Source organism: Eleutherodactylus coqui, chromosome 2, assembly GCF_035609145.1.
Source record: "Eleutherodactylus coqui strain aEleCoq1 chromosome 2, aEleCoq1.hap1, whole genome shotgun sequence".
NCBI lineage: Eukaryota > Metazoa > Chordata > Amphibia > Anura > Eleutherodactylidae > Eleutherodactylus > Eleutherodactylus coqui.
Genome location: NC_089838.1, coordinates 211,552,311 through 211,569,906, shown reverse-complemented (window position 1 = coordinate 211,569,906; position 17,596 = coordinate 211,552,311). Strand labels below are relative to the sequence as shown.

The 17,596-nt window shown below is 44.9% G+C and overlaps 1 protein-coding gene across 3 annotated transcripts in view; it reads right to left on the bottom strand.

The window, feature by feature from the left end:
- Window positions 1-17,596, bottom strand: part of LOC136612216 (putative leucine-rich repeat-containing protein DDB_G0290503) — an 83,627-nt gene that overhangs the window by 35,977 nt on the left and 30,054 nt on the right. For 2 of the 3 annotated variants that reach the window (XM_066592411.1, XM_066592412.1), the window contains exons 12-15: window positions 15,898-16,168; window positions 13,832-13,911; window positions 11,504-11,588; window positions 962-1,023 (exon numbers count right to left, since the gene is read on the bottom strand). In XM_066592411.1, coding sequence (XP_066448508.1) covers window positions 962-1,023; window positions 11,504-11,588; window positions 13,832-13,911; window positions 15,898-16,168 — 498 coding nt within the window. The remainder of the gene's footprint in view (window positions 1-961; window positions 1,024-11,503; window positions 11,589-13,831; window positions 13,912-15,897; window positions 16,169-17,596) is intronic. The other variant, XM_066592413.1, reaches the window with a different exon arrangement.

Genomic DNA, 17,596 nt, shown 5'->3' with positions numbered 1-17,596 from the left:
AAAAAAGAAAGTCCTAAAAAGAGAGGCATTCTGGATCCTCAATTTAGATACAAGGTACAATAAATTAATTATAAAATGGATTTATTGTGTATATACACTAAAATTAGCATTAAATTTTTTTCCCCTGTGTTTTTGCTGCGTTTAGCTATCATTATTTTGTCTTTTTCCTAAAGAGGGATGTTGTTGTGGACTAGCCTATTACACCAACAATGTTTTATATGGAATTGAATTTGGTAAGTAACCTTTCTATATGTATTTAAGAACATGGTTAACGCTGCGTTTTTTTTCAACGCAAACGTTAATGGGACTTTATAAAGTTAAAAATGCATCACACAAAAATCGCAAGGCACAAACTTGCGATGTGTTTTTAACATTAGAAAGTCCCATTGACAATCGTGTTAAAAATACGCAGTGTTAGCGCAGAGTTAAAAAAACGCAAATGTGTGAGAGCCCTAAGTTGTAGATTATTTCAAATAGATGCTTAGGTGAAAAAGGTGTGGTATCCATGGGGAAATGGAAAGCTGTTTTTATTCTTTTAAAACCATTGTATGTCCTTGTTGTAGTTAGCTTTGACAAAGGCAGAAGTTGCAACTTATCCCTTTTACTGAAATATATTCTTTGCTGCCTGGACTTGCAGCTAGCCAAGGCTCCACATATGCTTTCAGCAGACTAATGGAAGGAATGCCCTGTTACATTCAGGTGAGCCACTTGTTTTTACATTCGGAAATCTCTATATAATAATCTGCTCAGGTCCTCCTGCTATGAATTTTCAATGTGAGAGGTTCCCTTTAAAAATAATAATATATATATATATATATATATATATATATATATATATATATATATATATATATATATATATATTTTTTTTTTTTTTTTAATGGACACATGACTGGAGAAAAACTACAACTTTCCTTGTCTCTTTCCCTTTGTAATCCATGTGGATATATCTACAACTTACTGAGATTTCTGTAGTTCTCTGAATAGCTCCTTTATCTGATCAGTCTGTCCTGAACTCTCATTCTGTGGAGAAACAATCATAAAAATATGAGAAGAACTAAATGTACTTATGTTGAAATCAAAATATAATCAACATAAATGTCTAGTTTCTTCTAGTTTTAGCTTATTATACCATATTGCCATATTTTGTCACTATTTGGCTATATATTTTTCTAATTACTTTTACACATAGCAAAGTAATACTAAGGCCATTTTCTGAAATTGTGGAAATCTAAGGGTGGTTTGGTTTCACATCTGTGTTGGAACCTCCGGCCATAGCTTCCATCAGAGATGTGGCCCAAAATACATGCAGCGCTTTTTCTTTCATCCAAAAACTGGGCAGCTGGGGAGACTCTGTTATATTCAATGGGTTCTGCCCGGCAATGTCCGGTTCTGTCCAGAGATGGAACCATTCGGCCATGGGATTCCTCTTTGCTGCTCCCCGAATGGAGGAGGAAAGTGAAATCCCTAGTGCAGATGTGAAAGCACCCTAACTTAATTATCTTATACTAAAAAGTTCTTTATATTTTATAATCATTAATAAGTTCAAAAGGATTGTTAATCCAGAGACTGTTCCGATTGCCAGATTGGATCCAGGAAGGAATTTTTTCCCTTAAATGGGGAAAATTGGCTTCTACCTGATTTATTTTTTTTGCCTTCCTCTGGATCAACATTGGGGGGTAATAGGCTGAACTGGATGGACATATGTCTTTTTTAAGCCTTAGGCCGCCTGCATACGGCAGAGCCAGATCCCGCATGCAGGAGTCTGCAGCGTCCATGCGTATCTGTATTTTTGCTTTTTCATCTGTGCTGCGGATAGATCTGACATGCGCAGTACAGATTTATTTTTTCACATTTTTTCCCCCGGCTGTCACTAGGCGATGACACGGAATATGCGACCTGCCCGCAATGTTAATTGGACAGGTACTGTTGACTTCAATGGAAGTCATCCGTGCGGAATCTGCAAAAAATGGAGCCTGCTGCACTTTTACTTCCACTTGCGGAAACCGCAAGTGATTTCCGCAAGTGTGCAGGAAAAATAAATTTCCCATAGCATGCTATGAACGGTATTTGCTGCTGATCCACTGTGCAGACGCCCGCCCCGGATTCCATAGCAAAAATCCATTCGTGTGCAGGTGGCTTTACATACATAATTTGTGTTTTAATTCCTCAAAATCTCTGTTTGCTCTCAGTGAATTCAAACAATCTAGTTTACATGCGCAGGCTGAAAACACATACATTCATAGTTCACTAACACTCTTTAGCCTTGATTTGATAAAATCTTCCAGAATACCATATATGCTATTAACTACCATACATTGTTAATAATTTTTTGTTCCTTTTTTTGTATCAATTGACTATTGGCAATAGTTGTCCTATTTATCATACACTGACAATGTAAAAAACAGTAACAAGCAAAAAATGGTGACAAAATATGTTACATAATTATGTGAACAGAGCTTTCTGTGGCAAAAGACCATAGAATAATGTTCAGATGACAATTTTAACATCCAATTCTCATATTAATATGCATGTGTAGCCTAGTATTTAAAATTTGTTTTATAGAATAAGGGGGATTACCATATATACTTGAGTATAAGCCTAGTTTTTCAGCACATTTTTACTATCAAAATGTGTTTATTCAGAATTTTAAACATACAAGTTTGCAAGTGGTTGACATGCATAAAAGGCAATAACTGTCCCGAAGCCTGGTTGGCAGTACAGTAAAGGGGTGCGATTGTCCGTTGCGGTGGAGACTCCTGTCGCCGCAACAGGAAAATGTAAAATAGCTCCAGACTTCAGGGCTTAACTTCAACAGTTAATTATTATCGAAAACAAAAACAAAAACAGTCTCTTGCAGACTATTAAACCATGTTTGTGACTTGTGTGAAATTAACCTTAAAAGGCATGTGGGAGTCGGATCGTCTAAGAGTGAACCTCGACTCAACGTGGATGTGGTGTGTCATGAGGTAGAAAGGTGGTGTGTGTGAAGGTGTAATGTGGGGGTTAACATCAGTGAGAGTGATTGAGTAGAACTTAAGTAAATTGGGGAGAAGGGGGGTGACTGTGTAGTAGAGGGGAGGGGAGGTGGGTGAGGAAGAAGAAGGTAAGGGGGGGGGGGGGAAGTAGCGTCCCGGGTAGGGCCCTTAGTGGGTTCCCTGTCGTCTATCAAGTGGGTAATACCCCGTGTTCAAGCCATTGCTTGAACTTGTCAGAATTTCGAAACGTCATCCATACCTCCCACACATCGTAGTATTTCAGCCATTTGTCGTCATCTTTGGCTCTCAGCTCTTCCATATATCGGATATCATCTAGGGCAGCTGTCCAGCTCAGGCGTGTCGGCATCGTCTGGGACTTCCAGAGTCGGGGGATCACTGTTCTCATAGCTAGAAGGAAGAATCTCAAGATATCCCTCTTAATGGCAGCGATGGAGCCTGGCAGGACTGAGAGGAGCGCAATCTCAGAAGAGAGAGCCAGTGAGCTTCTTTTCAGTACATTATACAGGGCTTGTATCTCTAACCACAGACCTCTAATCCCAGGGCAGGACCACCAAATATGCGTGAGCGTTCCTGTTTCTTTCAGGCATCTCCAGCAGTTGGCTGTGGTGCCAGGGTATATTTTGGCTAGTAGTGACGGTGTGCGATACCATCTCATAATGAGCTTATAATTTAGCTCGTGGTGTCTGCCCGAGACTGACATTCTGTGGGTCAGACTGACGCCCCTAGCCCAGTCCTCGTCGGGCACGGGTCGCCCTAGCTCTCTCTCCCAGGCTCCACGGCAACCTCTTTCTAAGTCCCGGGCTCCCCGGGCTACCAGCATGTTATAGACCACGGAGATCAGTCCCCTCGCCTCACGGGGGTCCGCACATAGCTTCTCAAAAGGAGTAGGCGGGGTAGACAGATCTGAGGCTCTGCTCTGCGTTCTGATAAAGTGGCTTAGCTGCATGTATTGAAACCACGCACCCGCTACGGCTCCCCCCTCCTCCATCAACGAGCTCAGTGGCCTAATTCCTTCCTCTCCTAGTATGTCGTGTATTCTTGGCAGATGGACTCCTAGGTTACTCAGGAGTGCCAGGCCCCCTATCCCAAGAGGGAACTCCGGGTTTCCCACAAGAGGGGTCCAGGGACCAGGAGTAGATATCAGCCCGTTATTGCTCGCGAAGTTGTCCCATATTCGTAGAAGTGAGTTCAGAAATGGCGACACTCTGATCCCCCTTCTGCCCAGTCCGCCCCTGAGCCAAAAGAGACCCCGAGCTTGGAATGGGGCAGAGCTCTGCTCCATTTCGACCCATAATTTAGTTTGCCCTCTGTGCATCAGGTCCAGGACGGTCTTACCTATTACGGCCCTATGGTAAAGCAACATGTCTGGCAAGCCCAGCCCGCCATTTTCCTTTTTCTGGGTGAGAAGTTTGTAACTCAACCGAGGTCTGGACCCACCCCATACGAAATATGTCACCGTCTTTCGTATCTTGATAAAGAAACTCCTTGGGAGTTGTATTGGGAGGGTCTGAAAAAGATACAGGAGTTTCGGGAGGAAGATCATCTTGACCGCATTAATTCTGCCGGTCCAGGAAAGTGTTAGTGCGCGCCATTTTTCTGTGTCTTTCATCAGGGAACGGTATATGGGCTCAAAGTTTAAGTCGTATATCTGGTCTGGGTCTGAGGGCAGTTTTGTGCCTAGGTATTTAATGTGGTCTTCCCGCCACGACAGTGAGAATAAGGGTCTCAGTTGAGCTATATCAGAGGACGGCAGTGTTATATTTAAGATCTCGGATTTTTGTAGGTTGATTTTGAAATTACTAACTTTACTGTATTTATCGAATTCTCGTAGGAGGGCGGGTAGGGCTCTGTTGGGGTTCGTTATATAAACCAAAAGGTCGTCCGCAAATGCGGCCACCTTGTGCTCAGTTTGGCCTATATTGTAACCTTGAATTTCCGGATTCGATCTGATTGCGTTGGCAAGGGACTCCATTACTAACACGTACAGGGTTGGGGAAAGTGGACACCCCTGGCGCGTGCCGTTTCTGATGTTTATCGGGTGGGAGAGTTTCCCGTTTACTCTTATCTGGGCTGTGGGCTTGTTGTATAGGGCCATTATCCAGTTTCTCAGTCTCGCCCCTAGACCTATCTTCTGTAGTGTGGACTCAAGAAATTTCCATTTGACCCGGTCGAACGCCTTTTCGGCGTCCAACGATAGGAGGCATAACGGGCTTTTCGCGTTTCGTGCCCTGTTTATCAGGGATAAAGTTCTAATGGTACTATCTCTTGCCTCTCGGCCCAGGACAAAACCAGTCTGATCTCTATGTACGAGTGTGGGGATAAGTGGTCCTAGGCGGGTGGCTAGTGTTCTTGCAAAGACTTTAGTGTCCACATTCAGTAGGGAAATGGGTCTATAGTTCCCGCAAGATAGGGGGTCTCTCCCTTGCTTTGGTATGACTGTAATGATGGCCTGTAGGGCCTGTTGCGGGAAGGGGCAATTGTCGGAGATGGCGTTAAAGGTCTTACAGAGTATTGGCGCCAGTTGGCTTCCAAACGTCCTATAAAATCGGGGCGTGAAGCCATCTGGGCCGGGGCTCTTTCCTATTTTTAGATTCCGAATTTCCTCCCGCACCTCCTGCTCCGTAAGATCCTGGTCCAGGGCCTCTGCTTTTGTCTCAGGGACCTGTTTGGGAGCATATTCGCGTAGGTAGGATTCTACGTGGTCTAGGGGGTCGCCTTGGGCGGCCTCCGCGGGTTCTGTGATGTTATAGAGTTCTGTGTAGTATTGCCCAAAGCAATCTAATAGGTCTTCAGTTGCGTGGACCCTCCCCTTTTGTGGAGAGTCTAGGGCGAATATATAAGAGTGTTGTTCGCGTGGGTTTAGGGCTCTTGCTAGCCATCTGCTGCATTTATTGCCGTACTCATATAGCCCGCCCCTTAGTCTATCCCTCATGCACAGGTGAGCCTGATCCAATATGGCTAATATCTGCTGACGAATGGAGGCGATCTCTGCGCTTAGTGAGGGGGAGGCTTTAGCTTTGTTCGCCCTTTCTGTATTATCCAATTTTGTGAAGAGATCTTTCAGTTTGCCTGATCTGTCTCTTTTAAGTCTCGCCCCATGGGATATAAAGATTCCCCGTAGTGCGCATTTGAGCGCTTCCCATTGTATGGGAGGGGAGGTGGTGTCGACTCGGTGGGTCTCAACAAATGTTTCGATGGTTCTAATTATGTCCTCTCGGCAACAGGCATCGCTTAGGAGGTTGTCATTCAGGCGCCAGGAGTTGTAACCCCTCCTGTGCGCCTGTCCCAGTAGGGCTCCGTAAACGGGTGCGTGGTCGGACCATAGGATGTCTCCCATAGAGCTTCTGGGGGACAGGTCCAAGAAGGCATGAGAGATGTACAAGTAGTCTAGTCGCCCGTAGCTATTGTGTGCGGTGGAATGGTGACTAAAGTCCTTGGCCTTTGGGTGAAGAGTCCTCCAAAGGTCAACGAGTCTGAGGTCTAGCAGGCGTCTCCGTAGTCTACGTAAGGCTACCAGGGGAACCCCGGACTTACCCGTTGACGTATCCAGGCCAGGCTCCATCGCTACGTTGAAGTCTCCTCCAAGAACGATGCCGGACCCCTCTGCGAACCGTTCCAGCTTCCCCAGAGTGCTGAGCCCAAAGGTGGTTTGTCCTGTGTTGGGAAAGTAAATGTTAGCCATTGTTACCACCCGATGTCCTAGATCTAGTTTAAGAAATAGGAATCTGCCCTCGGGGTCGGTCTCTGATGCTAGTACTTTGTGGGGAAGGTTTTTGTGGATCGCTATCGAAACCCCGCCTTTCTTTTTTTCGGGGTGGGGGCTATGGTGCCATGTAGGGTAGAATTTATTAGTGCATTTAGGTATATGGCCATTCTTAAAATGTGTTTCCTGGAGAAATGCGATTAAAATGTGTTTCTTGTGGAAATGCGCCAGGTCTGGCCTCTTTTAGAGGGGTTGTTTAGGCCTCTGGCATTATAAGTGCAGAACGAGAGATCCGTCATGGTGGTTGTTTGGTGTTGGGTGGAGGGGTTCCCAGGGCACCCGAGACGCTACCAGGAGGTTTTGGGGAGAAAATTGGGGGCATAGGGGGAGGGGACAGGGGGGTACGGGGTTGAAGGGAAGGAGGGAGACAGAAAGCAGAGTTTCCGTCGATTGGGACACGGTGTCCCAATCTTGTAAGGTGGGTTTCGGACCTATGGTCAGAATCGGACGGCACCATAGTGGCGTCCACCCGTTGGGGGATGTGACTCAAGGATGCCGGAGCTGCTCCCGGCGTCCCCTTCTGTGCTCATGTGTTTGCTGGGGTTGTCTGTTTTTGTGTGACCTGTGATAAGATGCTAAATGTGTGGCGACTTAGCTGTCTGGGAGAGTATTTGTAGAGTGGGGGGGGGGGGGGTGAGAGACAGGCTAGTGAGGTGTTAGAGAGCTCGGTGTGTTTAGTAGTGTAAATTAGTGTAAATGGTGTAGTGGCTCAAGCGGGTAAGTAAGTATGAGGCCTATGCAACAGGAAAATTGAACTGGCGTGTGTCAACGGTGACATTCCTTCGCGGGGTTGGTCGGCGCGATGCGTTGTTTGCGCTGGGGGATATTCCCGTTAAATTGTTCATGGTGGTGGGCGCGCGGAATGGTTCCTGTTCCTCGAGCGTCTTGGCCTGGCTTCCTGCCAGGATGTTCTGGGTGCTGTGATGGGGAGTGCGGGCGTGTGGGGCCAGTCTATGATCGTGACCATTGGGAGTTCCAGGATGCCGAGAAATTTAGGAAGGTCTGCAGGGGATCTAAAGACCGCTGACTTCCCGTTTCTTGAGGCGGAGAGTTGAAAGGGGTATCCCCATCTATAGAGGACCTTGTTCGCCCGGAGAAGGTCGAGGAGCGGCTTGACGGCTCTGCGAAGTTGGAGGGTGCGTCTGGCCAGGTCCGGGAAGATCGCTATTGGGACGCCATTATGGGTGAGGGGGTCTTTCCTGTCGTGTGCGTTTTTTAAGATGGCTTCTTTGTCTTTAAAAAAGTGTATGCGGCACACGATGTCTCTCGGTCTTTCTGGGTCGTCCGGCTTGGGGCCTAGGGTTCTGTGGATGCGATCGATTTCTATTGGCCGGTCCGGTGGACGCTGCAGTAGTGAGCTAAAGAAATTTCGGGCCCAGTCCTCGAGCTGAGAGGGGGCAATTTCCTCCGAGAGTCCCCGCAAGCGAAGGTTGTTACGTCTATGACGATTTTCAAGGTCATCCAAATGAGACATCATATCCGTCATCTGCTGTGCTTGCGCATTTATGATTTGGCTGTGGGTCTCAAGTGTTGTGAATATCTCTTCTTGTGTCTCCTCCACGGCGCCAATGCGGTTCCCCATATGCTTAAGTTCTTGCTGTATTAGGGACATCGCTTCCTTTTGTGAGCTTTCCAAGCGTTGGAAGTCTCTTTTTGTCGGGAGGGCTCTTAGGTGTGCCTTCCAGTCCCACTCTTCGTCTGACGAGGAGTCGCTGTAAAATGGCGGACTGGCTGGGCGTGCTGCTGGGGCTTTTGCATGGCCTCTTTGACTTCCCTGGAGCCCTGGACTACTACTCCCCTCAGACTGCTGGGACTTGCTGCTTGGTGCTTTTGGACGTGTGACTGGGGCATTTTTCTCTGGAACTGTGCCAGTATCTAACTGAGGTGACTGTGGGGATGCATGCTGTCTCCTGCTGCTTACAGGGATCTCATGTCCCTCTGTTTGTTTATCCCTTTTGTGGGGAGCATGTGGACTGGGAGAGCTGTGAGGGCTGGGGGGAGGGCCTGGGCTGTTTGCCCTTAGTGAGTGTCCCCTTTGTGCGTGTTGGCACTTATCTGTTTCCTCGGGTCCTCCTGGTCCTTCCGCGCCGGGAGACGTCCGCTCTCGGAGCCCCATGCTGCCGCTGCTGCGGGGAGTGGAGAGAGAGCCGGGAGACGTCCGCTCTCGGGGCCCCGTGCTGCCGCTGCTGTGGGGAGTGGAGAGAGAGCCGGGAGACGTCCGCTCTCGGGGCCCCGTGCTCCCGCTGCTGTGGGGAGTGGAGAGAGAGCCGGGAGACGTCCGCTCTCGGGGCCCCGTGCTGCCGCTGCTGCGGGGAGTGGAGAGAGAGCGCGCTCTGCTCGGCGCCATCTTGTCAGAGGGGGAGGGGGCCGCCGGACCGCGCGCCTCGAAGAATCTTTGTATCGTCGGCGGCTCGTCCTCTCCTGCCGCCCCGCGCTTGCTTGAGGGTCTCCTCTTCCCCATCGCCTGCTTGGGGACCGCTTTTTCGCCGGTGGAACGGTGTTTGCACAGGTCAGTGCTGCTGAGAAGCCGGGAGCTGAGCAAAAGCGTGCCTTACTCCTGCATAGGTAAGTCACGCCCCCTCAGCACATTTTTAATGCTAAAAAAGCCCCCCTCGGCTTATACTCGAGTGAGGTAAAAAAAAAAAAAAACAACAACAAAAAACCCGCACTACTCACCTCCCAGCTGGTGTCTGTGTCCCCGACGCGATGGTCTTACCGGCAATGTAGCAAGCTGCTTGAAAATTCTCCCCGCTGTCATCTCCCTGCTCAGCTTTGAATTCCCCCGCAGTCAGTGCTGTGTAGGTAAGCGCTGTGATTGGATCGAGCGCCAGCCAATCCCAGCCAGCGCTCGATCATTCACAGTCAGTCAGTGGATGACATCACTGAATAGCTGTGATTGGTTTATCGAACGCCAGCTGTGATTGGTTGGCGCTCGATCCAATCACAGCGGGGAGAATTCTCAAGCAGCTTGCCGCACTGGGGAGACCATTGTGCCAGGGACACAGACGCTGGCTGGGAGAGAAGTATTGCATTTTTTCTTTACCCAGTATATACTCGAGTATAGCTAGGCTTATACTTGAGTCAATAAGTTTTACCAGTTTTTTGTGGTAAAACTTATTGACTCGGCTTATACTCGGGTCGGCTAATACTCGAGTATATACGGTAAGTGGCTGAAATTGAGGGATAAAATAGAAAAATCCAATATTTCTGTTCACCTTATCCAAACAGGTATATTATTTCTGCTGGGGAGGGTAGCAAGCGACAGACACGTTTGGCACTGCTTTTATTAATGAAAATAAAGGATCGTACAGGATAGACCTCATGCAGACGGCCAGGTGGAAACCAGCAGCGAGATGTGACCTTCGCCCCTGCAGTGACCCACGGCTTACCTCCTTCGGCATCTCCTCCACTCTGCTATGCGCCGGCTGACGCCCAGCTGGCACATGCGCAGGGCAGAGCCAGCGCATCAGAGGTGACGTTTCTTTGCAGGCGTCAATGAGGCTCGCGCAAAAATAGGACATGCAGCAATTTGTTTACCCTGCAAGTTTTCATGTGGTCAAATCGCAGCCGTCTGCATAGGATTGCATAAACTCTTACAATCCTATGGCAGCTTGCACGGGCGGAAATTCTGCGGGAAGTCCCGCCTGTGTGCATTCACCTTAAGTCTGGGTTCACACTTCATTTCAATGTGTCCTGCCTTGCTACCTCAGAAGTCTGTCTGAATCGCCAAAAACAGCATTCAGATAGAGCCTTGGATGGAACCATAGGCTTTAATGAGTAAATTAGGGATCGCTTTAATGAGTTAATTAGGGATCATTTTAATCTACGTTTGACCTGCTTTCCATTCCTTTTTAGCATTTTTGCCAGCAAGAATAGCTTAGTCAACTACGCAATTCTGTCCAACAAAAATAACAAAAATCTGGTCAAATGGAAACCAAAGCTTGCACTTTTGATCTCAACTTGATTAGTGAAAGCCTATGGCTCCATCCAGGGTTGTGTCTGAATGCAGTTTTTGGCGATTCAGACAAAAACCCTGGATGGAAAGGCTGTGAAATAGTATGAATCTAGCCTAAAGCTTCATTCACTGAAAATTTGGTCAGTTTTTTTTCGTCAGTATTTTGAAGCCAAAACTAAGACTGGATCCTGAAAACAGGGGAAATGTAATTTTAAGCGTTACACTACTTCTCTCCTTTGTAATCACTCTTAAATTTGACTTCAAAATAGTGATACAAAATACTGATCGCATCTGTAAGCCTATAAATCCAAGTTGATTGATCCTTGTCCCAATTAAAGATTTTAAGCCTACAAACAAAAGATGCCAGTGGATGTCACCGCAAAGCTACAAGAATCATCTAATGCAAGGATACACCACCTTTTCTGGTCTGAGGACGATATTGTCATACTGCACCACCCATAGGGTTGCAACAAGAATTAAAGAAATATTTTAAAACATATATTATAATGTTAGATTCAATTTCCACTTCCAGGACTCCCACCTATTGGGAGAATGGGTGTTTCGTTCATCCCCAATCAGCACTTTAGAGAGTAGGAGACCATGCATGAATGCGGCTTCCTCCATTGTAGATTATTGGTGTTCTTGTAACATTATATCATTGGGGCAGATGATTCAGAGTCACACAGAAAGGCAAGAATGGCATCACATGTACCAGGTTGTGCACCCCTGATCTAATGTTTACAAGCATTGGGGTGATGTATATTTGATAGATAGATAGATATTTACGAGTGATCTGTGGAGATCTTCTAAATGATTGCTTTGCTCCAGTTCTTTCAATTTTCTTGTTAGCTGATTATTTTCATCTTTTAATCTGTGAAAAACAGGAAATTTTTAATAGTGGATTTTGTGATCAGAGTACCACAAAACTTTAATTGAATTTGACCTTTTGGGTTACAAGTGCTCTGGAACTGTTTTATCATCCTTCATGATCATATCATTGTTGACTATGTTTGAAAGGCTTGTCTGATTTCTAGTAAATAACTTCATATACAGTAACCTTAAAGGGATTGTCAAACCAAAAGAAGATTTCCCCAATCACAGGCTAGGGAATAAATAACTGTTTGGTGGAGTTCCGACTGTTGGACCCCCCACCAATGTCGAGCATTTTTTATCTACTTTTGACCTGTTTTCCATTTTTCTTAGCATTTTTGCCAGGAAGAATAGCTTAGTCAATTTCACAATTATGTCCAGCAAAAGTAACAAAAATCTGCTAAAATGTAAACCAAAGCTTGCACTTTTGATCAGTGGGGTCTCAATGGTCTGACCCCCATGATCAGCTAGTTATCCCCTATCCTGTGTAAAGGGGATAGCCTATTTTGGTGGGACAGCCCCTTTAAGTACAAAAAATATCTATTTACTGTACAATGTGGCAAATAGAAAACAATTACTATTTTGCCAGGGGTTTTGGTGTGGTATGTGTCAAATTCACAAAATGTTACATGGATGTATATTTCAATTTGGTGTAAATGCTTCTCATTAAAAAGTCTTCACAATATAAGGGTGGCTGCACACGCACGCACAAAAACACGCTTCTATTTGCAACAATGCATTCCCAATGGTGTGTTCACATGTCTGTGTTTTACAGACGTGTGCCTGCAAAGATAGGACATGCGTGCACCATAGGGAATGCACGCATTGTTTTTAATGTTAAAAAAATAAAAAATATACTTACCTGTCCTGCTGTGACCCCCTCGGGGATGAAGAACACATCTGCCGAATGCGGCAGATGTTTCCTTCATCCCTGCTAGTTAAAAGAATTCCCTGCTGCTACATCTGCCACATCTGTGACAGATGCAGCAGAGAAATTCTTCAATTCTCTACCACAGCTGTCACACATGTCAGCTGCGGTGGAGGATTCTGCTGCCTGCAATTGATTTCAGGGAAGGGCTTTAAATATAAGCCCTTCCCTGAAAATCAAGTAAAAGTGGTTTAAAAAACAAAAAAAAAATACTTACCTTGCTTCAGCTGCCGGGGCACAGCTGCGTCTTCTCCTCCTGTCCCCTGCACTGTGGTACTGATCTATCAGCAGGCGGGGATTTTAAATCCCCGCCTGCTGAAAGAGCTGAATGTGATTGGCTGAGGTGCTCAGCCAATCACAGGCAGCTCTTCCTGAATGAATGATGTGCAAGAGCTGCCTGTGATTGGCTAAGCTTATATGTAAATCCCTTCCCTGAAAAAAAATGCAGTGGTGCCGGCAGACCATTGTTTTCAATGGAGCAGCAGGCAGCAGCCGTGGCTCCATTGAAAACAATGCACGGACCTGCATTCACATTTGTTTTTGCACATACATGAGTGCGCACCTATGTACGCACCTATGTACGCGCAAAAACACGCTCGTGTGAAGCCACCCTAAGACTGGCCAGACCTGCGGTAGGCTGGTCAAGGTTTCTAACATTAGAAAATGTTGTGTACTCTTTATAAGTTTAGCAAATTAAAGGACACATCCAAACAAAAAACTACTGTCTACAACAACAAAAAAATGCAAGAAATCTGTCTGCATGCTTTATAAATTATTGCTGCAAATTTATATAAACTGTGTAAAAGTAAAATTGTCTTTGTTGCTCATAGCAACCAATTACAGAACCGCTTTCATTTTGGATTCTGCTTTTATTCATATTCTTTATATAAGTAGTAATTACTGAATAGGGTGTCACTGGCCCTCAAACCTGAAACATTCACCCTTGATCCCACAAACATAACACACAGGATATAGTTTAATTCCCTAGTTTGTTGAGTGCTATTTTGGCACGGTATTGTATGATTATCTCTACACTGTCATTATTTTGCAGTATATTGTACACCAAAAGGAAAGAGGTTATGAAAGGCCATGGTGCACAAGGCACCGTCCAACCTAAGGCGAGTTTATAAATATATCTCATTGTGTTTAAAATATGCACAGTTTGTATGGGGCTTCAGTTGCAGAGCACTATCGTGTACAACAAACATATGACCTTCTATAGTAGCTATTTTGGTTTGACACAGCTCTGTTTGGTGATATTTTCAGATGTAGTCATGCGGTCAGTTTTATACGGTATATAATCATCTATAACCAACCTGCTTATGGTTGCTCTGAGTTTACAGAGTTCCTCATTTTCAGTTTCTAACATTTCGCAGTCCTCCAGTAATGCCGTGTTCTAGAAAAAGGACACAGTGCAGTAATTTGTAACGTTCATGCCAAGATAAAACAATTTGCGTTTTTTTTTTTAGTAACTCTTTAGGTTCCATAATTCCTTGTTTATTGCCAGATACTAGCAGCATTACCACATATACATGGATGTGGATAATTGTTTTGCATTTGTATATACAGCAACACAGAGCTGCATTTAAAACTTTAGGCTGCTGTAGGCTGCTCAATAGAGGCAAAGTGCGTCAGAGATCTCCTCCGGCTGTCCACCTCCATTCACAGTAAATAGGCAGTTGCGCATAGATAAACAGGCCAATCGCTGCTTGTTTTTTAGGTGAGCTAAAAAACGAGCAACCGCGATAAGTGAGTGATTGTGGCTCATATCCTTGTAGGGTCGCGTGTTTACAAGGAACAACAGTCACCCAGAATTGCTTGTTTGTATCAGCCTGTGCAAAAGTACCCTAAGTCAATAGAAATGATCAATTGATTAATAGTTTTCAAATAACTATTTTACTTTTGCTCCACTTTCATATCTGTGTACTTTACCTGATTTTGGTAATGTAAAGTCATATGTAAAGGCTTGTGATTTCTACTGATTACATGTGTTTTAAAATATGCCCTAAGCATAAACAGGCCCTTAGTGTATGTTCATTAGCTTTGTTCATTTACCAGCACTTGCTCTATTCTTATACAAGGCTATTCTCTTATTAGGAAACCCAAACATTCCTCAATAACTTTTTAATATTTGTATGGTTCCCTATTGAAATTGATCTGTATTTTTTTGTATGTTGCCAAACAAAGTCTGGACACTCCGACATCCAAGGACATTTTTATCCGAGTCTGCAAATTGGTGAAGATATCTGCTAATGTGACATCAGTAATGGCAGGAACCTCCTGAAATATCAATTCTTTGAGGGTGTCCGTTTGTGGCATATTGCTGTATACATGGCCCTTTTGTAAACTCCGCAAGAAGAAATCAGGTGCCATCAGGTCTGGAGACCTTGATGGCGACAGATTTTTCTAAACAAAATTTCATGATTGTTTAACCTTATAACGACCGCGATATGTCCTTTGACGGCAGTCATTAATGGGCTTTACTCTGCAGCACCGTCTTTTGAAACTTGGTGCAGTTCTCCCATGCCAGGGAGAGCTTTGCTTGGCTCTCGGATGTCAGCCGGACACTTGCTCTAATGCTGGGGACCGAAGAAACCTTGGATCCCCGATGTTTAACCTTTTACACGCCGATATTTATGAAACTGTCTAAAACAATAACTGTCTGTTGCCTATCACAACCAATCACAATGCAGCTTTCATTCCTCATAGTGCTCCTGAAAAATGAAACTGTTCTCTGATTGGTTGCTATTGGAAGCAGAGAGAGTTTTTCTTTTGAACAGTTTTCATAAATCTTGTCCTATGTGTCAATTTTCATAGAAAAACCATACAAAAATTTTAACAAAGTTATTGAATTATGTTTGGGTTTTTTTAATGATAGAATTATCCTGTACCTGTATGACAATGCTTCTTGCCTGTGTTCTGGCCTTCTTTCTCCTTGTCATAGGGATTCTGTATGAATTCCAGACTACATCAATGTAATTATATACACCTATCTAAGAACTACTATTCAGGCTAGTAAGGACATGGACAACAAACTAGATTAATTTAAATCCATAGAATGCTTCAATGACCGTGAACTTCCAGAACACAGAGTGTCATGAAGACCTATGACTTTGGTGTTAGACCTTTCAAACAGTGTTTGTCAAATGTAACGATAGAATTTTCTAGAAAATTCACTTAAATTTTCATTAGGCTTGGGTAAGATGGTGACAATCAAGCACAGTAGATTGTGGGGTCAAGATGTAACACCAATTATTTTCCCCAAATACCTTCATAACAGTGAAAGCTGCACACCCCCAATAACAATGGCAGCCACATTTGTTTTGTTTTCATGTTAAGGTTCTATATCCTAAAATACCATAGAAGCAATGCAGTCATTTACATTTGTGACCAAAGCTGTAATGTGTCCTGAATATTTCTTCACCTTATCAGACGTTTCCTGACACTGAGTTCTCTCTTGCTCCAACAGGTCTTCTGTATTCTTCAGGCTAACAGCTGTCTCTTGCCATCTTTCCTTCCAATACAATATAACTTGCTGCTGCTCCTGAATTTGGGAACCCAACTGTTCATGTGCTTGCTGCAAAGCTACTTCCAATTCATGGCAACGAGCTTGTACATTGTCTCTTTCTTCTTGTAGCTGGATATGGGAAACTCTGGAAATCAAAATAAATATGTTTTTGAAAAACATGCAACATTCTCAAAGCCTAGAAATCCAAGAAAAGGAACCCACTGGAATTAGATTGCTAATAAACAATACAAGGAAATATTTTAAAAAAGAAGAAACCAGGAAGTCAGTGCATGACAGCATGTGTGAGATAATCTGTTATAAGCAGGCATACGTGATCACAATCGCAGCGATACGCAACTCCACATGCAGGTAAAATGCTGCATTTTATACTCAGCATTTTACCATGCACTTGTGTGAGCCCGCCCCAACTGTCAGAAGGTTTTTTCTAATATCTAATCTGTGTCTCCTCCCTTTCAGTTTCATCCCATTGCTTCTAGTTTGTCCTTGTACAAATGAGAATAGGGCTGATCCCTCTGCACTGTGAAAACCCTTCAGATATTTGTAGACAGCTATTAAAGGGGTAGTCTCGCGAAATCAAGTGGGGTTATACACTTCTGTATGGCCATATTAATGCACTTTGTAATATACATCGTGCATTAAATATGAGCCATACAGAAGTTATTCACTTACCTGCTCCGTTGCTAGCGTCCCCGTCGCCATGGTTCCGTCTAATTTCGGTGTCTTCTTGCTTTTTTAGACGCGCTTGCGCAGATGGGTCTTCTCCCTTCGGCTCCGCTCGGCAGCATCGGCGTTTTGGCTCCGCCCCCTTGTACGCGTCATCGCGTAGCTCCGCCCATGACGTGTGCCGGTTCCAGCCTCCTGATTGGCTGGAATCGGCACGTGACGGGGGCGGAGCTACGCGATGACGCGTACAAGGGGGCGGAGCCAAAACGCCGATGCTGCCGAGCGGAGCCGAAGGGAGAAGACCCATCTGCGCAAGCGCGTCTAAAAAAGCAAGAAGACACCGAAATTAGACGGAACCATGGCGACGGGGACGCTAGCAACGGAGTAGGTAAGTGAATAACTTCTGTATGGCTCATATTTAATGCACGATGTATATTACAAAGTGCATTAATATGGCCATACAGAAGTGTATAACGGCACTTGATTTCGCGAGACAACCCCTTTAAGTCTCCTCTCAGCCTTCTCTTCTGCAAGCTAAACATTCCCAGATCCTTTAACCGTTCCTCATAGGACATGAATTGCAGACCGCTCACCATCTTGGTAACTCTTCTCTGAACTTGCTCCAGTTTGTCTATCTCTTTTTTAAATTGGGGTACCCAGAACTGGACACAGTATTCCAGATGAGGTCTGACTAAGGAAGAGTAGAGGGGGATAATTACTTCACATGATCTAGACTCTAAAGGCCCATTTAGACAAAACGATTATCACTCAAAATTTGCTCAAAAGCCGTCTTTTGAGTGATAATCTTTGCATCTAAAAGCGCGGCCATAGTGCACTGTTTGTTCATCGCTCATTTCTAGCCAGCTAGAAATTAGCAATTAGCCTTATC